General features: G+C 41.2%; 1 protein-coding gene across 1 annotated transcript in view; it reads right to left on the bottom strand.

Annotated features, from left to right (window-relative positions):
- Positions 1-26,650, bottom strand: part of OCA2 (OCA2 melanosomal transmembrane protein) — a 181,797-nt gene that overhangs the window by 60,301 nt on the left and 94,846 nt on the right. The window contains exons 15-20 of the mRNA XM_044449808.1: positions 24,561-24,708; positions 22,352-22,409; positions 20,478-20,586; positions 9,515-9,642; positions 3,001-3,060; positions 921-1,025 (exon numbers count right to left, since the gene is read on the bottom strand). Of these exons, the coding sequence (XP_044305743.1) occupies positions 921-1,025; positions 3,001-3,060; positions 9,515-9,642; positions 20,478-20,586; positions 22,352-22,409; positions 24,561-24,708 (608 nt within the window). The remainder of the gene's footprint in view (positions 1-920; positions 1,026-3,000; positions 3,061-9,514; positions 9,643-20,477; positions 20,587-22,351; positions 22,410-24,560; positions 24,709-26,650) is intronic.

Here is a 26,650-nt window from a genome sequence, read left to right as displayed (position 1 = left end):
GATGGCAAAAGAAGAAGGGGATGGCAGAGAATGAGGTGGCTAGATGGAGTCACTGAGGCAGTTGGTGTGAGGGCAGGTGGAGGGGGATGGTGGAGGGCAGGAAGGCCTGGAGGAATGTTGTCCATGGGGTTGTGATGGGTCGGACACAACTTCGCAACTAACAACAACAAAGTTTTGTCCTCCTTTCCACAGGGTTATAGTGCTGTCTTGTCCAATACTCCTTTTCGTTCTTCTTTTCACTTGTAGTCATTACTCATGACCTTCACATTCAGTAATGATCTTGCACTTCTTGGAAGATGCAATCAACACTATACGGCCATTGACACTTGACTCTCTACTCTTTAGAGCAAGGTTAAGAAAGCAAGAATGAATGTACAAACTCTGGAAAATATTCATAAAACCTATGCAGTAAAGCAAGGTTGGACAACCTGCAGCTCTCAGCATAATTTCATAGAACAGCTTAATTTTAAAAATGCTCCAAGTTCAGGCCCTGGCCAGTGCAGGCTGTTTTTTGCTTGGCTGCCTGCTGGGTAGAAAGGATGAGAGAAGTGGAGGAAGGGAGTGCCAGAAAGAGAGAAGGGAAGCCCCATCAGGCCATGCTTACCAGTGCATTCTGCTCTACCCAACCACTGACATGTGGACCCCCACAGATTATCCACACAAGAATACGGTCCTCAAGGGAAAATGGATTGCTCTCCCCTGTGGAATAAGGTGCAAGTCTTCCAATGGGGCCAAAAAAAAGTTTAAATTCTCTTCTCAGAACACTGTTGAAAGGGACTCCTTGGCAACCATACAACCAGATATGCAGAAACAGCTTTTGTAAACAAATCAGTGGGAGGATTGAAAAGAAACCGGCAGTGACCCAGGCATTCAGCAAGGTTCCTGCTGGTGCTTAAAGAAAGGAAGCAAAGACAACTTACCATTGTGGCAGTGAATGGAATATTGTCAATTAAAGATGAGGCCAGAGCAGAGACCCAGAGGACCAAAATGATAGCAACTGTCAAGCGCTGCTCTTCAGGCACTACCTGGCATTAAAAATAATAATAAAATAAATGACCCCTGTGCCCTGAAAGCTATTGTTTTGCTAGTACAATTAATAAATCAACTGTTCTTTTTATAACTGAAGCAAAAACTCTGCAAGGCTTTCCACATAAATGACTCAACAGAAAAGTGTGCAGGAGGACTAGAACTGTTAATATTTCTAACAATTAAATTTGTCCTTAAAAATACATGAATATTATGAACAGCTATAATGTATAGCTGTTCATTTAGGGTAGACCCACTGAAAGCAGTGAGATTTCAGTTAGTCATAATGTACACTGCCTTGAGCCCTTTGTAGGAAAAAGACAGGCTATAAATAAAATAAATACGTTAATCCTCATTAATTTATGTGGGCCTCCTTTAGTCCTGATCCAACCCTTAATATTATATTTTATTAACTATGTAATGCCCTCTTATTTATTATGTTTACCCCACCCTGATTCTAAGCTACTCAGAGTACAATACCAATGATTCTCCTACTTTAAGGTCTTTTTACTCTTCCTACTTTACTTTTCCTACTGTAAGGTCTGGGGAAGGGGCATTCCAAACAAATGTACCCAACTTGTACCTCTCAGATATAAAATATTTTTTTGTGAGAAATATCTACATTTCTAAGTTTGTGATGCATTGCACAGACCAAACATTTGATACCATGTGAAAAATGGATTTGAAAATCATGAGCAAAGAAAATTACCAACATTCCTAAAATATAGCGAAACAAGGAGCACTGAACTACATATACTATTCAACTCGGCAGTCAGTCCTTTTAGCTATATGTTTCTAATCTTGCAGTGTTGCTAAAAAGACTTAGCAATAAAATGGATTTAAATATATTTGAAACCTTGGGTGTGCAAGGAACCCCTGGATAGTGATTGGTCTTCCTGGGTACTTTCATAACTACTGTAAACTTCCAGTTTGCCTTCAGCTTCCGTCCCAAATAGCCAAACTCCTCTTCCCTGATGTTTGTCTTGCCCTGTTCCTTGGGCCGCATCTGCAACACCACCATCCAGAGGCTGAGAGAAGATGAGTACTGACGCTCCATCCCCTTGCCCCTCCACAGCTATTCTCCTTGGAGAAGGCTGGTAAACAGGAAGCAATAGCAAGGGCAGGAGAAAGTTCTTTTGCTTGGCAACAGACTCCACAGTGGACAGGACTCAGCCAGAAGCAGTGTTGGGAGCTGGCACAGTAGGGCTGGAGCCCCAAAACCTATCATTTGGAGGCCTGCATTCTTTGGGGTGGCCTCTGCCGCACCAGCCTGCTGCCTATGAACATTTGCTGAAATAAAGGTAGAGGGGCCTGATGATCTTTCTTGCACCTCATCCCTGTGGACCTATTGCTTACACTTGCTTTCCCCTCCTTGAATTTTTCTGCCTGCATTTTTCTTTTTAAGTGAAATGCTCTTCACTGTGTTGCCTGCTTGTTCCTTTTAAAAAATGGGGCCGTGCTTGGGAGAAAGGATCCTTCAAAGATACACAGAGAGAATGAGATTTAGACCATATGTGTATCACCATATACAGATATGTACATTTTTAACATCCCCACCCCATGCCTTGTAAAGCTGGGTTTTTCAGTACCTAGCACCACCCTCAGACTCAGCAGATCCCCCGCAGTGCTGACCCTCAATGCATCTGGGTTTTTCCCCTAGTGCTAAACACTGGGGGAAGATCTATAATGCCACATATGAGAAATAATAGTTACTGTTTTGCAACGAGATTGCTATATTGATTATATCTGAATCATGAAACTAAAAAGGGAAGGTTGAGTTCCATAATTTTATTTCTGGCACTTCGGTTTGGATCATACTGAAAAAGGAAAAAGTAAAGGAAGCCAAAGCATATTTTTTTGCATCCCTGACAACAGGATTTAATCATTAATATAATGCCATAAATATGATGGCAATACAGAATGTCTGCACTACTCAGAGTGTATCTGAGTGAAACAAATTATTATAAATCATACCTTTATTAACAAAGCTGTCTGTTCTCCAATGTATTCTATTAAATGAAGATGAGCCAAAGCCTAGTTGAAAAATAATATTGAATTAAATTAGATATGTAAAATTCACATTTTAAAACCTTAAGCAAGTAACCCCATACCAAAAAATTGATTTTCTACCAAGTAGCAAAGAGAGTGAAAAAAATCTTTTAAAAGTTGGAAGGCCACAAAATTGGGTCCTTAGTCTTTAAGATCCCACAAGGCTTTTTGTTGTTTATAAGGTTGTCTCAGGAAAACCTACTCTTTGAGCTCCATCCTGCCAAAGCCTTAGTTTAATTTTTTCCATATCTATAATGTAATTAGTGAGCTGCAGCTTCAAATCTAGCTACCTCTTATTTTGAACCAGTACTTGAAATGCATTACTTTTCATCCAACAACATCCAACAACATCCATTACCTTTCATCTAACAACACAGGTAAGTTTTATTCATTTCTCTCAATCAACTGCACTAATCAGCATACTATTACCTACCCTTTTTATCTCCTTAGGTACAATGTTTTTTGGCAGTGTTTGATACTTCAGGCACTCAGATACAGTTGAGGGTGGGGATTGTCTATTTTATATACTTGTGAATGTATCTGTTAGCCAGCATCCAGGCTTCTTCTAGGATTTCAAGACTTCTTGTAGTAATGAGATATGTAAAAATTAATTTTGAACTTTTCTCTCCATTGGGTTGAAGCAAAAGACTTTCCTCAGAGTTTTTTGTGTTTTACTTTCATTTTCCTGTTCAGTTCTGTTTGCTTATTCTTCAATAAACAGCTCACCATTTGGGCCTACAAAAAGCGTTTGTAGCATTCCTGCCTGCCTTAAAAATGAGCACATTTCCACTTCTCCTAAGGTACTGAATAGGATCATTTAAAGATTCTGTTTCCATTTATCAGTGATTCACTTGACTCTGCTTTGTGCAGTCTGCAATATAAACAGGTGAAATATTCACAGATCCCACCTGCCAGTTAAAAGTGAATCAGGAAATTGTAACCTCCACAATAACTCTCCAAGAAAACATAGACGGGTACATGGTCCAAATTCACTTATCTTTGTTTCAGGTATTAACTGCTCCAGTGGGTGACCAAAGAGAATAAAAAACAAAGAGCAAACATGTCAGTGCTGGCAGAAAAGACAGAGAGAATACACAACACAGATGCTCTGACAGAATAACCATCTCAAAATAACCTTGATTCCCAGTAGCTCTAACCTGTTGAAGTTTCATTCTCTGTCTCCCCATTAAGTCAGGGGCTGAATACTCAATGAGGCATGACTTTGAAAACAACACCACAACAGGGAGCTGTAAGCAACTGGTCCTGTGCAAAACATCCACAGAAAAACAACTCAGCTGAAAGGCGTTGGAATAGCACACCTGGTAATATAGTCTCAGCAGAAGCAAAAGGTTAGTTAGCCCAAATTCCTAGCAAAAAGTAGGCTTGGAGAACAAGAGTGACTTAAGTAGGCATGGGCAGAACATGCTAAATGTACTTTTTGTGCTACCATCCCACTACAAAAGTAAGATGTCATAGCAGTTCTGCTCTCAGCTTAATTGGATGGATTGAAACAGGGACTCATGATACAGTTTTCCGGCCCTTGCACTGCAAAATGATCCTCTATTAATCATATTAGCTGCTGGTCATTCAGCTGTTTGTATTCAGAAATTTGTCCATCTAGACCAGGGTTGGGCAACTTCAGATAGCCTGGGAGCTATTTTTGCATCCTGGACCCTCTCTCTCTCTTTCTCCCTCCCTCCCCCCTTCACACACACAGAGAGAGAGACACAGAGGGAGGGAGGAATTAAAAAGTAGAAAAACAACATAGTATCTGTAGCTGCTAGAGTCCAAATCCAGCTTGACTGGAAGCTAACATTTCTGGGCACTTTTTGGCACTCCATTGCAGTTCTATATGCTATTGGGGGGCAGGGGTCTTAAAAAATCTATTGTGGATGCCCATGAATTTTGGGAAGCAGCATTAAAGGGCTTCAGAATTCACATGCAATCTTCCCTTTCCCCACCCCACTGCCCCAAGCTAGATTCCAAAGCAGTGGTGAGGAAAGTGTGGCCCTACAGATGTTGTTTGGCAGCAGTTCCCATAAGCACTCACCAGTATAGCCAAAAGTGAGAGATGATTGGAGTTTCAGTCAAACAACATTTGGAAAGCCACATATTCCTTATTGGAACACTGATAACATGAGGGTTAAATTCTATGTAAAAATCAGATTCATTACATGAGAACTCGTTCTTACTTAAAAGCAGTTGTGAATATTGTGGCTAAAGAGTGCTAAAGTCTGTGTTCCCAATCCAAATGCTCCTGCCTCGAGAGAGAGAGAGAGAGAGAGAGTGAGTGGGGGGGGGGAGACAAATTGCCACTGAAGCAAGGGGAAATGGTTCAAATTCCTCACCCTGTACTGCTGGTCTAATCCAATTTGGAGCCTGCTACTGCCACTTTTCAGAAAAATAAACTGAGCAAGATTTCTGATCACAGGTCTCCTGGGCTACACACAGTTTGGCCCAGACTTTGATAGCTATGCTCCATTTGAAACCTTAGAAATTAGCACATAAAAACTTTATTTCCTCTCTGAAGTCCTTCTAACAGATTCCCTTCTCTCCTTCTCCTCTAACTTTTATTCATGTCCTCTCAGTCTTCTTTTGCTGGAACATCCTGGGAAGTGCAGTAACCAGAAAACGGAGACTCTAGAAGGCTACATTGCCAAACATAAATAAGCAATGGAAAAACCTGCAAATCAGATAGATGCATTCAACGTAGCAGTTCCCTGCTCAAACTTTATTTGATGTGTTCTATCTGATGAAGGTTTCACATCTGAGCAAAAGGTAGCTGGGTGTTAATTTGTTCTCAAACTAGGAGCACCAGAAGTGAACAGGAGCAATTTACTTCCAATGAAAATGCAGAAACTACAGAAATGAGACATTTTAGTAATAGAGAAAATAAATGCTACTTGGAATGAGTGAACTGTATGATATACATCTGCCAGTCTGGATGTTGCATAAACACAGATACTAACTGAACCAGCAAAAGTCTCAGGGCAGATCTAGACATTACAAAAGCAGCACTTGATTATTACCCCTATTTTCTCTCTCAATGCTGGTCACGTGCCTGGAGAACATTTAAAGAAGTAACCACTGATATGCTCTCTTAAAATGCTACCCGGTTAGTTTTAATTGAACTGCACCACAAAACTGGAAGAAAGTACAGCTATGAAGAGAAGTACCATGAGAAGCAGTTCTTGTGGAATTTTAGTGAGTACAATTAGTGAACCACATATTCCTCCTGCACATTTGCAGAGTTAAAGTCCACTTCCAGCCTCACAGGTAGCAGAGATGGAAAGCTAATGTTGCCAAAGAGTGAACCAAAGGGAAAGGCCAAAAAACAGGTAGGGCTTGCACCTACGAGGATTATTGACCATGGTTCTGTGGGGTACTATAAGGTTAGTATGGAACTCCATGTTATAAACCAAAGAGTAATCTGGAAAATATCTCCTAAGAAATATGCATGTCAAAACTTTACTTTGAATGCAGTAAAATGTAGGGGAGACCTGCTATGAGCTACATAAGCCATTTCAAAAGATTTTTAGTTCATAATTACCAGTGTGCAGCAGCAAGAAAAGTAATGAACACAGAGACTCTCGTCTTCTGAAGGCCCATTCTCACCTCTCAAACTCATGGCTCTCAGGAACAAAGCTCAGTTTATTCCAGCAATGCTGTTGTCTAATAACAATAGCCATTGTCCCTGAACTCGGTTTTGCAAGCTAGATAGCATTTAATGAAACCAGTAAATCTACTGTGATTAAATCATTCTTTGAAGTCTCAGTAGAGACCATGATCTTAATAGTCTGATAACCCTAATGGTATACATCTTTTAACGACCATGGTCATATTATCCAAGTTAATTATATACTGCAATTTGGTGGCCTTACTGCAACTGGATGTAGTCTGCAAAACCTCATACATCTCTTGGCATAATTGTGTCAGAACATCCAGAGTGCAGGGAAAGAGAATAAAAACCTCCACCTTTGTCTCCATTGGAGCTCTAAACAACTGCACCAAAGGAGACAATGGAGCATGGCAAGTTCTAGTTTAGGGGAGCTGAAAAAGTCTGTTTTCCAGAGTTGTTGGCTGTAACACATCTGGATGCTACTTTCTGCACTTATTACACTTAGAGTAGATGTTTGGCATTTGTATTGTATTGTATCTAATTGCACTGGGAAGTTTGGGTGTCTTTGTCTGTAGCTCACATTTTACAGATAAATCGTTGCTATTGAGCTGCAATGATTGATATTTCCTATTTTGTAATCAATTTGACAGTATCAGTAAAATTAATTGTCTGGACTGTTGTTGCAGTGATAAACTATTGACATTGATTTAATGGTTTGGTTTTGCTGCTGGATTATTAGCTGCTTTGAGCATAATTTGTGCGGAAGTAGCATAAATTCTAAAATACTATTTTCCTGTTCAAAGTAGGTGTACTTTTCCAGAATAATGTCTGGCTACAACTCCCAGTATGCCTCAGTCCGGAGCATAAGAGCCTAGGAAATTTTCCCCTTAGTCACTTAAGAAAGATCTTGCTAACTAGACTTCAGAATCCCATGACTTACTATGTTTAGTCCATTTCAGTGTGCACAGGGGACTAAAATAAAACACCTACCCATGCAAATCACTTGCGCCTTATGGCGGTTTCAGAATATTGTAACAAGGCTAATAATTTTTTGCAACAATAGACTAAAACAGAAATAAGTGGCCAAAGGAAAAAGGAAAAAAAGAGCTCTCAGCTTGTTTTATATCTTGCAATGCAATCACAGTATATGCAAAATGATTAAACTTGTTATTTTGTGTCCAAGGAGGCCAACAAGGCCTAGGGTCCAAGGGGGCTGTGGTCGGTTGTAAATTGTGTTTGTGCTGCTCTCCAATTCCCTTTCCCCTCCTTCCTTGTGTTAGTGGAGTCTTGTGTGTCTTTGTGGTTTTAGATCCTCCCCCACACTTTTGTTAACCTCTTAAATAAAGTCCTTTTTTCCCAATGCTTGGGTTGTTGTGTGCTGGTCTGAAATTGGGGACCGGAGATTCTCTGGACCACAGGGAGCTGGGGACTCTAGGGCAGCTGTCCAATACAATGACCTCCACAAATACACATGCCATCTTAGAATATATACATGTGTGCACATGAGCATGTGAACAACTGGATATGCTCATAGGGCCTTTTCTTCCTTTTCTACACTGATGACAATATTGGAACTATAAGAAAGAAGAGTGATACCATAATAAAGAATGATGTCACCATAGAAAGAAACCTTCAGTCTTGGATACTGCTAAGGAGAGAAGAGAGAGAAGCTATTTTTTTTACCCCTCAATCCTCTAAATGGGCCTTTAAGCTTGTCTGGGGTTGGAAGAGGCACTGTTGAGGGCTGGAGAAGCCATAGCATTTCTCATAAGCCAGCCTCTTCTTTCCCCTTCCAACTCATCAAATCACCTCCCACTTTCCCTCCCTCTGAAAGACAAGTTGTGACCTTGTGAAGCAACCAGCCTATTCTTTCTGTGATGCCTCTGAGGGAGCAGAGGAGGGGAGAGCCCATCTCCCAAGCTTGTAGCAGCATCTACAGATCCAGGAGGAGAGCTTTGAACACTCTATGTTTACTGGGGCCTTCCCAGGGAACATAGGGTTGCTCTCGAAATGCATGAGTATATATAATGTAGCCTGATTTTTTTTCTCCAAAAATAGCATCTGCAGGAGGCCTGTTGAGAGTTCAACCTACATGAACAATAACCCCATGAATGGCAATCTGCAATTTGCCATCTCTAAGCACTCCCTCCTGTCATAAAGGTAGCAGACATTAGCAATATGCGAACCTCCCTCTCCTGGTCAGAATAGCAGCTCATTTAGGCAATTTGGTGTCAGTCCACTTCAGCCTGGTACCTAACCTGAGCAAAATTTCAGACATCCACTGCTTCCCGTTAACTATCACAGGAAATCCAAAAACAGCTGTAAGTTTTTCTTTTCTTAGACAGAACTGAATGATATTTAAAAGTCTCAAGAGGAAATTCCACATGCCTGAAGTCTGAGAAATAGTTGTGTAACCACCAATAACTTTTTTATTCTTAGAGCAGAACTAGTATAAATCTGGTGCATCTTAAGACAGGAGAGGCAACAAAGCTCCATTCTGGGCAGCTTAGATTCTGTTGGCTCTGAGGAGAAAGCTGTTTCGCTTCAACAGGACCAAATACAGTGGCCTGCTTTTGATCAACCTACATACTTTGCCCGAGTCTAATGCACATCCTCGTGCATTAGGTATGCATCCAAGATGTGGCATAGGATACACATTCCTAGTACATCTTCATGAAATAGTCACTTTCACATTACTGCTATTTCAATGTAATGGCATTGAAAGGTCTCCTCTTCTGAATGAATTGTATTCTCATTCAAGCAACCAAAATATAAGGTAGCAAAAATGGCAGGTATTCAAACTTCAGGAACACTTCTTACCTCCATTAAAACAAACAATGCTGCAAAGAAGAGGAGTGTTGCCCATTCCACTCTATTCAGAATCATCTCAAAATCATGAATGTTGGCTAACACAAGCAGGCACATAGCTCCCAACATGGCAATCCACCCTGCATAAAAGGAGGGAAAAAGCATGAATATGGCCTAACCACACCTAAACATGTGTATTTCACCAACAATTAATCAACTGCTTTGCTGCTCGATTAAAATGTGGGTATGCTGTACAACCTGGAGAAGACCCTGATGCTGGGAATGATTGACATCAAAAGGAGAAGGGGGTGGCAGAGGATGAGGTGGCTAGATGGAGTCACTGGGGCAGTGGGTGTGAGCTTGGGTGGACTCCAAGGAATGGTGGAGGACAGGAGAGCCTGGAGGAATGTTGCCCATGGGGTCACGATGGGTCGGGCACGACTCTGCTGTACAATAGCAAAAAACTCAGAAATGTTATTGCTTGGCTAGAGGATCTGCTTCCCATGAACGGAAGAGCTCTGCACAGAAAAGATGCCTTCTCCCAGTTGCATGCACCTGGATCTGGATTGAACCCTCTACAGCTAATCTTGCCACCTATTTTTCTGGCAGAGCTGCTATGCCTGTAACAGCTAGGATTAGGAAGCAGAACATCTCCCACCTCTGATATATCCATAGCAGACCTATTGAATGTTGCCCAAGGCAATGGGAAAATTGCAACCACAGACTTGTCCTAGCTTGACATCTAACCTAATATCAAATTTATCTGCTGTGAACCAAAATCAAACACTGAGCAGCTGCCCTTCAACAAGCAGGCTCAGATTTGACAATGACTATCGGGACCCCACTTAAGAAAGCCAGTAGAATAGCTGGGTATATCCAGCATTTAGAGATAAGCATAATCTTGACTCAGGAGGTGTGGTTCACAAATGACATTTCCAGTTTTGCAGAATATAACTGAAAGTCCTGAAGGAAGCTATGGGATGAGATGGCAGATGGTGCTTCATGCACATGACAACTGCAAGTTTTCCACTCAGCTGGATATAACAGGGAACAATAGTGTATATTTGGGCTCATAAGAAAAAGTGGCATAAAAATCTACCACATAAATACATAAAATATTCCTCATTTTGAGTGGAATAAGGTAAAGATGTATTCAAAATTGATTTCAGTTTGCTTTTGATGAAGATTTACCTAGTTTAGACTCTCTGACTCAAACATGAATAAAGACACAGTTTACATTTGAAATGTTGGAGATGTGCTTACCTCAGCACCACTGATGTGCTCAGTGTGCAGTGCCAAAAACAAAGAGCAGAACCAAAGGCAAAAGAGGTGGGACTAAAATTTAAAACCAAGCCTACTGTAGCCTAAAACTCCCAATAACTAAATTTTTGGAGAAATGTTTCAATATTTTAGAATGAGCAGGTGGAGTGAGAAACCGCACGAAAGCTGGGAAACCACCAAATGACTGGTAGTTGAAGCAAAGAGTGTGGGGCCAGAAAAAGGGACTATGGCCATCCAGGGAACTGTGCTGGATTGGGACCCTGGGTCTGAGTTTCCCCATCTCTGCTTTAGAGTAAGAAAGAAAAGCCTACTAGCACTGACTTTCAAGTAATATATAGTTGAAATCAGAACAGGGGGACCTGGTTGCCTTTTGCAGTTCTGGATTACAATTCTCCCCAACCATTAGCCATCCTAGATGTTATAGTTCAAAGCATCCAAGAAGGTACCAGGCTGCCTACCTTTGATAAGCAGGAGAGTCAGCACCTCCCTTTCCTTCTGATTGTTGGGTGCACAAACCTTGCTTGCTTTTCTACAATTGTGGGTACCTGCTCATGGCAGCTACCTCTGCTTCTCTCATGGATATGTTTCACAAATGTTTTGCTCCCCGTGGAAGCACTTTGCAGTGCAATAAATCACACTAATTGCTATTTGTAGATACCAGAGCCAATTTATAATATGAACTTTCTGTCCCTTGGAAAAGGCTTTCATCCAAGACATCCAATAGCAAACATGGGAGCATTACTTATAAAATACTGCTGGCTTATTCCTTTAAACCGCCCATTTTAATGATGTTCAAAATGTTCTGTCTGAATATGTGAGCAGTTTCAGTGAACTGCAGTTTTAAATATAAACGTTCTTTCCAAGGTGAGGTTTGAAGATGCTTGCAGTAATAGATCAATAACAGAAAGGATTGTGCCAGCCTATATTCCCCTTTCCAAAATATTTGGCAAAGGTCTTGAAATAAATCATTTAAAGTGGTATAAGTTAGTGCAGGAGGGATTTTCATCATATATTCTGTAAAGGCTTGTAGAGATTCTGCCTCTTTGACATGGGTTAAAAGAGGTTAGGGCTTTTTGCCAAAGAGAAAAATCCCCCAGGTTCATTCATTATTCATATCTTATTTCCATATATAGTATTATGTAAAAAGTGATATACTCTCTTTAATCTTTTACAGACTATAAGGCTGTAAAATCCATGCTATCCACAAATATAATAGTCATCAGCTCCAACAGAAGTGGATTTATGAGTTTTGACTGTAAAATAACTTTTCGCAAGACACTAAATTCTCAATACTATATGCATTATTAATCGCTAATATTCCTTCTGGCACCCTCTTCCTTGCTAATACGTTCCCATGGAACTTGGTAAATTAGAGGCCTGGACACATGCTCATTTAGTAAATATATGTAGACTGGTTTTCTGAAGCTTTAGTAAGGCATGCACCCAGTGTAATGGTATTTAACCTCGCTCCATGGCAACTGTCATTTTTGCCCTACTGTGCTTACAATAATGAAGGCCTCTCCATAATTTCTATTTGTTTCAGCTTGTACTTACAAGCTGAACATTGACGTTATGGTATCAAGTGTATAGGGAAATAGTGGCAATTTAAAGAAACTTCCTTCCTCCCTCCCTCATCTCTCTCTTTTTCTTTTTCTTTCTTCCATGAAGCTGGAGAAGACCAAGGGATGACAGGGATGGCTATGAAGACACAGGTAGACAAGTTGAACTGGGAAAAGTTGTAGTTTAGTGGCGGTAGCCATTACAGCATTGGACTGGGATCTGGGTTCCCATAGCTCTTGATGCTCACTGGGGGACTGCACGATCATTCACTCTCATCCTAACCTAGCTCACTGGCTCAATGCAAGGATAAAATGGAGAGATAGACTATATAAGCCACAATGGGTTCCTTGCAAGAGGAAAAAGTGGGATATAAATGTAATAAATAAAATGAATGCCACAGTAGAGTGTGAGAGTAGAAAGAATCATTCCCTTTGCACGGGTGTCTAACCCAGGAGGACATCCTGGTACTTCCTGTCTCCCTGGGAGCCCTTTGGAGATAAGGGCTGAACCATAATTGTCAAGAAGGTTATTGCAGGAAGAAGTTAGAAACAGCACAGTAAAAATATGCTTTAAAGTAAACTTTAAAATAATTGCAAAGAAATAACAATGTGGTTTGTTTTCTATCTCAAAAACAATCAAACTGGCCTAAAAATAATGCACTAAAAGTTGCAATGTCCAGCTCAATACAAAACAGTATGAAATATTTTTCCCATCACCAGTTATTTCTGCAAAGTAGCAGTCACAGAAATAACTGCTTCCATAGGGTCCCCCATTCTTTTTCTATTTAAAACTGCTAATATTTCTGAATCCAGTCTTTTATGTTTCCTTTGCTATAAGAATGTTAACACTTGTTGATGTTAATTGTCATAACCATCATCTTTTGGCATATGGTTGTTGCTGGTCCAGTGCCTTGCTTGGAAACCAGACATGGTCAGCCATCATGTCCTATGTCAATATTAGCCAGTGTGAGTAAAAATAATTAAGGAGCTGGGGTATTCACCCCACAATTTGAACCGCAGCAAATATTTGCAGGTGCCTTATGCCCCAAACATATTTTGCCATCTTTGTCATCTTGAGGAGATTATTCTCCTGGAGGTATGAGTATATACTTGTGGTGGCCCTGAAGCTTATTTTGGGGTGAACACCCTCAGTCAGTTGCATATTCACTTCTATATACATGAGCAGACATTAGTATGTGGTACCATGGTAGAGATTCTCTTGTACTTTGCTTGAAGGATAACTCCAACACTTCACAGAATATAGGAAAAGGCCCTCAGAACTCTCCAGTGCTTGGAAGCTACAGGAAGGTCACCTGCAGGTTTCAGATCCCTTTCTGCACTGTAAATCACGAAGTTAGCTTGACAACTCGGGATGGGAAAGTACCTTTTCAATTTTGTTTCCCCATCTGGTACCTCCTGATGTTTTGGACTTCAGCCCCCATCAGAGCCAACCAGCATAAGCAATGATCAAAATTACTGGAAGGTGTACTCCAAAACATCTGAAAAGCCCCAGGTTGTGTAAGGTTGAGTTAGTTATTGCAACTTTCAGCAGGGTTTTTCTTTCAAAAAGTATGACTTCTGCAAAATTAAGATATATTTTCATTCTTTCTCCTGGGCTAGAGCTGGTTCAACAGCAGCTTCCAAGAAAGATGCTCAGGTTCTATAATCAGCTTGAGATTCTGATTCTGACAGCACATGGGTCACAATTTGTCTTGCCAAGAATTTCTTCTCCCAGACTATGAAATGGGCCATTTCCCACTGCTAACTGAACATTCCACCTCCTGGTCTGGAGTTTATTTATTATTTATTAAATATTTAATTTTAGGGGTATTTCTAACCCGTCCAATTACTGTATGTCTCTGGACAGCTTACAATAAATCATCCTATAAATACATCATAACAACCCATGACTGAGAATAAAAACTTAATTAAAATATTTAAACTTTAAAATATTGGGTAAATAAAAAGGTCTTGACCAGGTGCCGAAAAGCATATAATGTTGGCACCAGGTGGACTTCTCTGGAGAGCGCATTCCACAGTTGGAATGTGGGTCACCACCGCAGAGAAAGCCCTCCGAGTGTTCTCTCTCCTGACCTCTTCAAGCAGGGTTCCCAGAGCAGGTCCTCTGCTGTAGATCTTAAGGGGTGGGAGAGCATATGGGGAAAAAGGCATTCCCTCAGGTGTCCTGGTCCTAAGCTGTTTAGGGCTTTATAGGTCAATACCAGCACCTTGAATTGGGCCCAGAATTCAATGGTGAGTCAGTGAAGCTGATAGAGGACCAGTATTATACGAGAATAGCAATCTGTCAGTTCTGTTTTGAACCAATAGAAGTATCTGGACTGTCTTCAAGGGCAGTCCCACGTAGAGCACATTACAATAGTCCAACCGGGAGGTTACCAGAGTTAGGCAGTGCTCGTCCAGGTAAGGACGCAGCTGATGGATCAGCCAAAGCTGAGGGAATGCCGAAGCTGAGTTCAGCTCTTGATTTTTGCTATCTCTATGTTGAAGGGCCTAGAGTGAGCATCTTCTTGGGTTGTGGTCAGGAATGCATAAGAAATTAATTTCCATTCATTAATGACCAGAATTCACATCACCTGAATGCTGGCACAATTTGCCGTCTGTAGTTATAGGGGGATGCATTGACAATACACTTGTTAGAAACATGCACACTGAAATATGCACACTTTTCAAACTGTGCACAAACATGGTTTAATGAATGGAAGACGGTTGCATGATTTTGCATGCACACACCCAAGTATTTTTAGTTGAATGCAATCAGACATGGGCATGTGAATCTCAGTAAGCTCAAGTTTGGCTGATGTCCACAACCCTATGATCTGGGGGTTTCCCTCGAGAGACTGTCTTGACCCAGCTGAGCTTCTATCCATGCTGGAGCTGATGGTGAAGTATCACTTCTCCATCTAATTTTGGTTCTGGACACCGACTGATCTTGCTGCTCTGTGATATGAAACATAGAAACAGAGCGAGTCAGAAGGGACCTCCCGGGCCATCTAGTCTGACCCTCGGCGCCAACCAGCTCCGCTCAAAACATGCCCACCATGTGCATGTCCAGCCTGTCTTTGAACACCCTCACCGATGGGGCCTCAACAGCCTCTCGTGGAAGCCCATTCCACACCCTCGGAGTCCTGACTGTCCGGAAGTGCTTCCTGGCATCCAAATGGAATCTTGGCTCCCAGAGCTTTGCTCCATTGGAGCGTGTCCCGCCTTCCTCTGCAGGGGAGAACAGGTCTCTACCCATCTCTGTGTGACATCCCCTTACATACCTGTATGCAGCCAACATATCCCCTCTGAGTCTCCTCTTCTACAGGCTGAAGAGACTCAGTTCCCTCAGTCTCGCCTCATACCCCATCCCCTGCAAACCGGCCACCAACCTTGTGGCCCTACGCTGCACTGACTCCAACCTGGGTATATCCTTTCTGTTAATGAGGGGCCCAAAATACTCCAGTTGCAGGTGCACCAGAGTCGTATAGAGTGGTAGCAATACCTCTCTCGATCTAAAAGCCACACTTCTGGCTATGCAACCAAGGGTGGTGTTCACCTTCTTGACCACTGCATCACACTGCTGACTCATGTTTAGCCTGCAGTCAACCAGTACCCTGAGGTCCCTTTCACAAGTGCTGCTCCCCAGCCACTTGTCCCCTAACCTGTACTTATGACACCTATTCCTATGCCCCAAGAGTAAGACCTTGCACTTATCCACATTGAACGCCATCCTGTTGTCTCCTGCCCACTTCCATAGTCTGTCCAGATCCTTTTTGATCTGGAGTACCTGCTCCTCAGTTGTGGCCATTGCTCCAGTTTTAGTATCGTCTGCGAATTTGATCAGCAGACTGTTCACCCCTTCTTCCATGTCATTAATTAAAAGATTAAACAGGATCGGCCCCAGGACAGAGCCCTGGGGCACCTCGCTTGTCACTGGCCGCCATCCTGAATGGTTACCCTCTGCTTTTGGTCAGTCAACCATGCCCTAATCCACCGTGTATCCCAAAGCTCCTCATTTTCTCCACCAGGATATCATGGGGCACTTTGTCAAAGGCCTTGCTGAAATCCAGGTATACCACATCCACTGCATCCCCTCCATCTAGCCATCGCAAAACCTTGTCGTAGAATTCCACAAGGTTTGTCTGGCAGGACCTGTTTTTGCAGAAGCCATGTAATGTGGCTGTCAGCCTCCCTTCCCTATCTAGCATCATTAGATCTCTCTCTATTATGAGCCTTTCCATTGTTTTTCCTACAATGGACGTAAGGCTAACAGGTCTGTAATTCCCCATGTCCCTTCTACTACCATTTTTGAGAATTGGGACCACTGACGCCACCCTCCAGTCCTCTGGAACTTTACCAGTTCTCCACGAGGCCTCAAATATGGAGGCCAGTGGGTGTGAGAGAACCCCTGACACCTCTCTAAGTACTCTCGGATGTAACCCGTCAGGGCTTGATGCCTTTGTAATGTCCAATGCCCTGAGGAGCCCCTCAACGTCTAGTGGGGTGACTCTAATCTGTGCCCCTAAGTCCCCAGCCTCCTCTAATCTATGCGGATCTCCCCCGTCCAGCTTTGGGGAGAACACAGAGGCAAAATAGTCATTTAGCATCTGTGCCTGTTCCCTCATATCAGTCACCGGATCTCCTTCCTCCTCATTTAGTGGTCCCACCACTTGTCTCCCCTTTCCCTTCCTAGTTACATGCTGAAAGAAGCCCTTTTTGTTGCTCTTGATATTCGTGGCAAGTCTCAGCTCGTAATCAGCCTTAGCCTTGCGAAGAATCCTTCTGCAACGGGCCTCCTCCTCCCAGTATACCCTTTCATCTATTTGCCCCGGTACCCATTTCCTATGAATTGCTGTCCAGCCTGCCATATGAATGGCAGGCTGGACAGCAATCCTACTTGTCATCCCTTACTGGGACCCTGAAGTAGGGATAGAGAAATTAGTCATTTCTGATTTCTTTCAGTTTCTCACTTTTCCAGATGAAGTCCAGCCTGTACTTTGAGAGGTTTTTTGAACTTAAATTTGGTTCCAAACATTGAGCTTCTTTTTTGCATCTTATGCAATTTTACCTAAACCAGCAGTTGTTGTTGTTTGCAAACAATATTCCTCATATCATGCATTTTAACATAACATTTATAAATATACACATCCCTATGTGTAATTTTCATAGGAAGATTCCATTGCAAAATTAAGAGAAATTTGAATTTCGAAGGATAACAGGTTCAATTCAAGTGCTGGTCTGAAAGTAAAAAAAAAAAAATGGTACATTTGCATGCAAGTGGAACAATCCCTACTGCAAGCAAATGAAAGATGCTCCTGCAAAGAGCATCTTTAGCCTCTTGTGCAACAAGCAGAGGTAGTAGAGAGCAAGGTACCCTTGTCCATGATCATGTATGTGATGAGGGGCCATAGCCAGGAGCAGATTACAGTATTGGCTATTCCTTAAAAATGTATGCAATAATCTTCTTACAAGCAACTCCAAGGAGGTAACAATAAACATCCTGAATTATAGATTCTAGCAGTGAACAAATTTTAAGCAAGACAGGCATGACTATAGTTCTTGAAGCACCACTTTCTGAAACTTCAGAAGTAATTTCTCTTTGCGCCTATCAGACACCGCAGAATAATATAAACATTTTATCGTTTCTCGGCAGTGCTCCAGGCAAGAGTCACACATGGTCACTCAGCTATCTGCCTTTTATAGTCATTCATTTAGCACATGGAAATTACAGCTAAAACTAGAAGCCTTGCATGGCTACCTATCAATGAACAAATAAATAAAAGAGGAATTACATGTGCAAATCCTTCCATTTTCATAGGTGTTGTTTGTTTGCTTATTAAGACACAATTTCCCCTGCGATTTGCATAATCTGGTTAAGGGAAGGGCTGTGTTTGCCAGAGGGTATGTGTTGCTGCCCTTTGCAATTAGACTGTGTAATTTCTCTGGTGGATTTCTTCTGAAATTTTCAGAAAATATGCAAATGAATCAATAAATATACCAACTGGCTTGCAGAGAAATAGAAATAAAACAGGGACCATCTCAGCAAAGCAGTTCAACACAAATCCTAATTGAACACTCTGGCAATAATGTATTTTGCTGAATAAATTGGATGTCACATTAAATAAAGACATTGTTCAATGCCGGCTGTGAGGGTAAAATGTGGATGCCCCCAAATGTAATAGGTTACAGTCAGTGTTCTTGCACTCATGTATATGGTTAGTATACCATAACAGTATTAACCCCCAGAGTGGTAAGCCTACCCTGGGGCAGCAGGATTAAGCTAGTTTTGGTGGTGGTGAGATTGCTTATGTCCCTGCACCACTGAGATATCAACTCCATGATTCTACAGTAGTAATCTTGAACACACTTTCTGAACACAGTGGGGCTTACTTTTGAGTAAATCTGCAGAGGGCTTCAATATCATAGCCTTGCTACTCTCTCCCTTACAAAATGCCCTTCATGATCTAGACATTTATAAAAACGTCCTTCAGTTTCCCGGGTGGATGAGTTCACACATGCAAGTTTCTCTCTCAGTTTGTTTATATTCAACAGTGTTGCTAGGTAATTTTAGACTCTGTAATGGTCATACATTCCCATTGATGATAAAGAGATCAAAGGCACAATCATACACTCATGTAGACAGATAAAAAGCCTGCAACTCCTAGAATGCCCAAGCCAGCCATGACAGGCTTTCTCTTTGCTAAGACAGGCACAGAATTACACCCTTAGTGTATGCACTTCACAGTCCTATGCAAGGTGCAAAAACTAGCTGAAGTGTATTATTTCGCTTAACTCAGCAAAGCCTGCCCGGCTGTGCTGCAGAGCACTTCTGTTCACTCTGTTGAGTGGAGATTTAACCACCTTAGTGCACCATTCTTTCAGCTGGATGATGATAATGAAGCAATGTTCTGTCTGTGTTGTGAATAACTCAGTACTACAGTGTATGCCGGTAGAGTTCTCATGACTGCATGTAACTTGACCAGTTGAGTCTGTGATGGTCATGCTGAACTTTGGAATCGATTCCCAATAAAATACCTGTGGGACAGTTATTTCTGCTTGAGGGAAAACAATTCCAATGATATATTCATTCATTCTCTCTTCCATAGATAGATATACATAGCTAGAAGGAAGGAGAAATGCATAATACATAGACAGAGAGATGAGAGGGAGAGATATGTTAGACAGATTGATAGATAGACAGATTAGATAGACAGACAGACAGACAGAACGAGCCAAAGCCCCCTCACAAGAGGGAAGTATCAAAAGGTACCTCCAAGGTTTGCAGAAGTAAAAAAAATAGGGGGGATCCTAAAGGGAGCACCTAAAGAACAAGCAATGCTTACAGACTGTTGATAAGGGGGGAAGGAAAACCAGAAGGGAGGAATGGAGTGGATTGTCCTGGAAAGAGGCACGGCTGACTGGAAACCTGAATGAGAGCCCTCCACCCTGCAGCGTGTTCTAGGGTAGAAGTTAAATCTGGCCCAGTCACAGATGGGCAGCCAGTGCAGAGACTTCAGCAGCGGCATTGCATGCTGATGCGCGGAAGCACTGACAGCAGGCAGCCAGGCCCATTCAGCACCAGCTGCAGCATCCAGGGCAGACCCAAGGGCAGCCCTCCATGGAAACCCAGAGCGGGAAGCAATTTTGGTTCCGTTTGCAACATGCAGCTCCCTTGAGAATGCACTTCCTCAACACTCCCTACAAGCCTCCAGCTCTATCCAATAGCATGTTCACTTGTCACACTGTATCAAACAGCATTTTATTCCTGGAAGGAAATATTCATAGATGCACACTGTGATATGGTGCAAATGGAGCTTGCTTCTCCATTTCACGTACATCCCCTCTCTTTTAGTAGCAATACTGAGTTCAGTGGCAGCCAGAAAGTGCATTCTGGTTGCCATCTTCAAATGTTGTGCGACTGGGTGCTGAAATTCCAGCAATGGGAACATATGGAGGGAAGACGTTGTGTCCCTTATGCTGGCAGAGACAGAAGTATGCCTTTCCAGTACATACTAAATAAAGTTATCTCAGAAAAAAAAATATTGCAAAGCACTGCATAGACCACTCCACCAAGAAACAGTACTTCTATTCTCCATTTCCTGTAACAAAGGAAGAAGACAAATCAAGCTTACCAAGATCTAGGTGAATTCCTGGAACAAAGGAATTGAGAAAGAACATGAGGATTACACATCCTAAAACAGTCAGGCATTTGATAAGAAGTATCTTGTCTGTTATTCTGTGCTGTTGAGACAAGAAAATACATGAACTGAGTTAAAGAAGCTTAAGTGGACTCCGGGGGATGGTGGAGGACAGGAAAGCCTGGAGGAATGTTGTCCATGGGGTCGCGATGGATTGGACACGACTTCACAACTAACAACAACAACAAGTTAAGGAAGAAATACTCTTCAAATGTGTATTTTCAAACCAACAGGCTTTACTAAGTTGCAAAACAAATGTGTTTCCACTGTCTGGAAGATTCTATTGAAATGACAGAAGGAACATCTGAGGTGTCAAAACAATATTTTAAGTTTAGAAAAGGGATGTGTTTTGTGTCTATATATTTTTAACACATTTTCCAGTGCAACATTATTTACAGTTTAAGGAATGCCAACCAGACACAAGTTTTAATATCAATAAAAATATGACCATTCATTACAGGGACCAAAATAAATATATATTGTTATACCAAGAACAGTATGTCTGGATTACAATTTCAACTGAAAATTCACATTTAGTTACTTAAAATTACACCTTCCTAGTTCATGATCACATTTTCCATGGCTTAGATGCTTTGTATTACTGATACCTGTTTCCTTGCAACCCTGAAATTTCTTTCTATCCCATCACTCATTACATTTTTGCTAGAACAAAAAGAAGAAGAAGAAGAAGAAGAAGAAGAAGAAGAAGAAGAAGAAGAAGCCAACAATACTCCATGTCTGGCAAAGTGTAGAAACGTATTTTAAACCTAGAAACAGGTCATCTTATGACCACATCTTCCACATGCATAATGTATGTTGGCTCACAGTGTGAATTCTAGAATTATCCTGAATTAACTGCATCGGTAGAAGTAAAATTCCCAGTCCCCTTCTTCCCTTAGCAGTCCCTCCAACCTCCTGAAAATGAAGAGGTAGCAGATCTTGCTGAGTAGAGTAAAATGTGGTATGGAGAGAGGCTTCCACAAAATCAAACAGAGAGACCTTCCTAAATGGGTCCTGGATCTAGCCCGCTGGACCACGCACACCTAGGGAAGCAACAGCTTATTTCGTTTTCCTGCTTCATGCACTCACAGTAAATTACATACCCAGGAAAATTACACATGACATTCTGTATGCAATGTTGGCACCTTTCCAAGCACTTCTGTGTTTTCAGTCTAAGATATTGATGTGTAATATGGCACCAAGGAATCCTTCTTATCTTCACAAGACTTAGAGTCTGTCTCCATTTCCTATTCTTCCCACTACAGTCTTTCATTTCTACTTTGATTTCATCTTTTCCAGACTACTAGGCATATGCCAGGTACCATACATTCCCCTGGATAAATCTCTACAGTTTCATCTTAATTTATTGAAGCTAGCAAGCGCCACTAGAAAAACACTTTAAGGGAGGTTAATAACATCTATATGTCAAAATCTGGTATGTACGTTCAACATACTTTCAAATAAATCAGACTTAATTTGAAATGCATGGCGGCACACATGGCAGAAAATATTAAATTTTAGCTTACAGCTATAAAGAGGTGAAAAGGGCTTGCTTGCCATATAGCCTTCTCTATTAAGCCAAGAGAGTTTAGTACTGTTCCAAATGCCTTTTGATTTTTTGAAAAGCTCATTTAAAGTGAACCAATGGATTCAGGTTTTCTGTATGCTGATATTTCCGAACCCACTGAAAGGGCCATTTGAAAATGGAAGCTGTTTTAACACTGAAATATACTCAGTGTTATAAGAAAGAAATAATGACAAAACATAGCAGGTAGAGTTTTTCAGATATATGAAAGCAATTCATTTACCGTTTTTTGCAGCTCCTGAATATTTGTTTCCCAGTTTTTATCTTCTTGTGAGATCTGTCTGCAATAGTCCACACAAGCAGATTTGCATTAACAGAAAAGAGCTATTTACTACTACCCATTTTGTCATTGATTAACTGTAAGGGCCTTTAGTAAAGTCATATATCACAATAAAACTGACTGATTGCATTGTAATCATGCAAGGCTTTACTACAGCTTAGCCTGTTAACAAAAGGGGGGAAGGACTTTTAACTTCTCACACTTCCCTCAAGTGATGGAAACTTTCCAGATCTTCTAACCACATGTGTTAGCAATGTTAAGGACAACCCAGAAGTTTGGCATGCCTGCAATACCTCCGCAAAAATGTTAGTAGTTCTGTGCCACTGTGAATGGTTGAGGGGCTCACCACCTCTTACCAGGCACCCGATGACCTGAACTTGGTTTCCTGGCCAGTGCTGGCAGTCAGGCAGGCTCTCAACCTGGCACAATTGACAGGGAAAGGACTTGACAAGGGAGACATCCCAAATGGATGATGTCAAACGCTTTGACTCAATCGCAGTTTCCTATCCCAAACAATATGAGCAACACCTAAAATGGCCAAGGAAGGAAGAGAGAGAGAGTAAAAGGGAAGGGATAAAAGGAGAACAGGAGAAGGATGCACAGTAGACGTTACAATGGCAGTAAAGGAAATGCAGGATGTAGGAAAGGAATGCAAGGGAGGGCAAGCGACAGAAGACATGACTTGGGAAAGACTGAAAACAGGTACATATGCTGCTCATGGCTGGAACGCAGTGTCCAGTTTCCACCTGAGAAGAGAACAGCCTGTGCAGGTTACTTTTCCTGACAAACCCTGGGTAGGTTTAAAGAATCCACTTGTTAGCACTCTTCCAGAGAGTCAAGATTTGTGGGATTTGAATCAAGTTACATATTGGCTACAAGCTGCCAGGAGGGGCTGATGAGGAAGCAAGCAGCAACCCTGGGCTTTCTACTGAAGCCCAAGAGTTACTAGAGACAGTGGGTATTTTGTAGGAAGGAATCCTTTTCATGATATATACAGCCAGTTGGAGTAATGACATGAAGGCCATTGGGTCCAGCCCCCTGCTGTTGCAGGACACCAAGTTACACCATCCCACTAAGATGGCTGTCCAGTTTCTTCTTGAACGTCTCTAGTATGGGATAGCCCACCACCTCTCTAGGCAGCTGGCTCCACTATTGTATTGCTCTGACTGTGAGGAAGCTTTTCCTAAGAAAGAGGCAGATTCTGCTTCCCTAGAACAATTGTTTTCGAAAGAAACCATGAGACATGATTTTACCCCAATGCTTTCTACTGGCTGAGGCAAAAAAGCCACTCAAATTAGAAAAACCAAGCAAAATATGCAAGGACCTGCAGAAACTCTACTACAAGAAAACTCTACAATGTCTGGGACTGTTAGCTTAGGGGAAAAGGAGGATAAGGATGCATTGCAAAGTTAATAAAGAGACATCTAATTCTCCTGGTCATAATAAATGAACCTGGAGTAATTCCATGAAGCTTTTGGTAGGCAATTCAAGTCAGATAAAAAGAAGCAGTTCTTCACACAGCCATAGTTAATGTATGCAATTTGCTACCCCACTAATTTGGCTGGCTTCAGAAGGGGATTGGACAAATTCATTAAGACTGTCAGTGACCTCTAGTCCTAATGGCTGTATGTTGGCTGCATAACTAGACAGTAGACCTCTCAATACTAGTTGCTGGGAAATATGAGCAGAATGTTGTTGCACTCAAGTCTTTTCCCAAAATCAGCCAGTTGACCACTATGTGAGCAGAAAGCTAGATCAGCTAGACCTTTGGTCTAGTTCAGGAGAAGGCGTCTTATGGCCTTACAAAGTATAAGATGTTTTGAGTTATTTTATATCCTGGCCTCTTCTTGTTTTCAGAAAGAAAGAAAAAATCTGTATGAACAAAACTCAGGGTTGGTAACATTGTAAAAATGATCCAGAGCAGCAGATTTCAGGGGCTGTTCAAAATAGCTATTTACTCCTGACCATTCAATTCATGACATGGAGTAGATTGCTGGGTGGGGGGAGGAGGAGACTTGAGGGGACTGCAGGAGAAAGCAGGAATCCAAGCCCATTCTGCCAGTGGACAGAAACCTTTAGACATACATACACACATACTTCATTTCCATGAAGTGGCTGGCTTCTTGTAAAAAGCCAGTTGGCTTGGGCCTACCTATGGAATGTTTTGAGCTTTTTCTTCAGCAAGAGTTCTTGAGCAAGAACTTTTTGCATTAGGAGACACTTCACAGCTGTTTCCTCTCTGCTGGCTGGGTTAATTCGCTGGGCCGTCAATCTCCAAACATGGATTTCATGTTTCAGTTCTAAGAAGAAATATAATTATTTAGCTGAAAGTGAAGATATTAAATCAGCTTCCCTAGCTACAACAGAAGTAGATGCTAACATGCATATAACATATTCAGTAAAAACGTTAAACCACTGACACAGAACTGAATATTATTAAGAGCTCTAGTATAAATCTTGCTTTTTCCAGATTTTTTAAAATTATTATTTGGAAGGGAAAAACTCATGTGGCCAAATCCCAGCTGAGATAACTAGCTACAGTGAACAACCTAGAATTCACAATCCAGCACTATACCATAGGTTTTCTTTATGGGTTGTCCATGGTTAACAAGCCATGGTTTATTAGATCAGATTAATTCAATGAAATTGAAAATGTACAGTTCAGCAACAACCCACACTAAACCCTTGGAGATCTGTTATGTTGTTTGAATCCAGTCATGATAGGAGCTGCTTGGGAAAAGCAGTTAACTCCTGTGTATCCCCAAAACTAATGTCAAATACTCTGAAGTCCAGGAAAAAGTTGTTTAGCTCTTGCTTTCTTTTTACACAACCACGTCCTTGAAGATGGGTATCAAGTGACAAATTAAGAAGCCTCAGTTCATCCCGTACTTGTCTTGTTTGTTCGATTGCTAGAGACAGAGAAAATTCCAGTAAAGGTGAAGTTGAGGTCGTGCTCTTCCTGACACTTCCAACAATTATTCTCCAAGTCTATTTTCCAGCAAGTTGCTTGACATAGGAATCCATTTTAAGGATCACAAATGCATAATTTCATATAATACAGAAAATGTTTGAAGCTGGAAGAGTGACAGAGGGGCTGCAGTCTCACACTACATATTAGAGCATTTTTAGCACTAATGTGCCATGGCAGGCATCTTGCTCATAAGTATAATTAATTCTTAATCTCTGCTAGGTTAAATATTCATAGAACCATTATTCTTAGCTCTGTCAATTTGTGTAATTACTTTATCTAGAGACTACTGAGGGTCTGAAATCTTATTCAACATTTAAACTCCCTTCTTTCTCTTGGTACCTGATTATTCTCTTGTATAAAAGATTAATGTGGAGTTTAGCCTAAGGTGAATCTCCTTATGGTTTAGCATCAAATAAAATCTCATTCTCAGCATAAAGATATGTAAGCATTTTATTTGAATCAGGGCTTTACAAAAACTTTAATATCACTATATCATTAAGGATTGGAAATTTTATAATTTCTACTAGATTTCTCCCCTTTATTTCTATTAGTAGCCCAGGTGGAATATCTGATATTACTATGGACTGTTGATATTAGAGAGATTTCTTCTTTGGACATCTGTTTAAGACACACATCTCCATACAGGCTTTCTCTAAGCTCTGAACCAGTCAGTGTATTTAGTTATCTAATTACTTCCATACTGTCCTATTGCCAAAACCTTCTGGATGGTTCACAACAATTACAGTTTTATTGCTTAGTAATGATTCTTGTATTATATTTTTACTGACACCATTGGAGACTTTTTTCGGTTTTGACAACCCCTGCCCCCATGGAAGAGAATTACAGGAAACACATGCTAAAGGGAAAAGTTTAATTCTCCTCTCCTGGTGTGTGCTAGTTCCAAACAATGTTGAAGCTGCAATTTTGCTAGAGTAAAAGCTGCATTAGAGTAAATGAAAAGATAACCCTGAGATACAAACAATACAGTTAACATACAATATGGTTTGGTCCTTAACCTGCTAGAGAAAGGAAGAAGGTCTTTTCAGAAATGACTCCTACATTGTAGAATTTCTCTCCAAAAGAAGCCTACCAACTTTCTGTCTTTGTGAGTTTTCATAAATCAAGTGAAGTCTTTTGAAAAATATTCATTTAGGTAAAGTTTAAAGAACTAGTTCCAAACTGTCTTACAGAATTATCCCATGGCTTGACAAATGAGGAATACAGGAGAGACAAACAGTCTTTTCCTATGCCTGGTTAGGTCACACTGGCGA

This window comes from Varanus komodoensis, unplaced genomic scaffold, assembly GCF_004798865.1.
Source record: "Varanus komodoensis strain SLA01 unplaced genomic scaffold, ASM479886v1 scaffold1, whole genome shotgun sequence".
Taxonomy (NCBI): Eukaryota; Metazoa; Chordata; class Lepidosauria; order Squamata; family Varanidae; genus Varanus; species Varanus komodoensis.
This window is presented reverse-complemented; position numbering and strand designations above follow the sequence as displayed.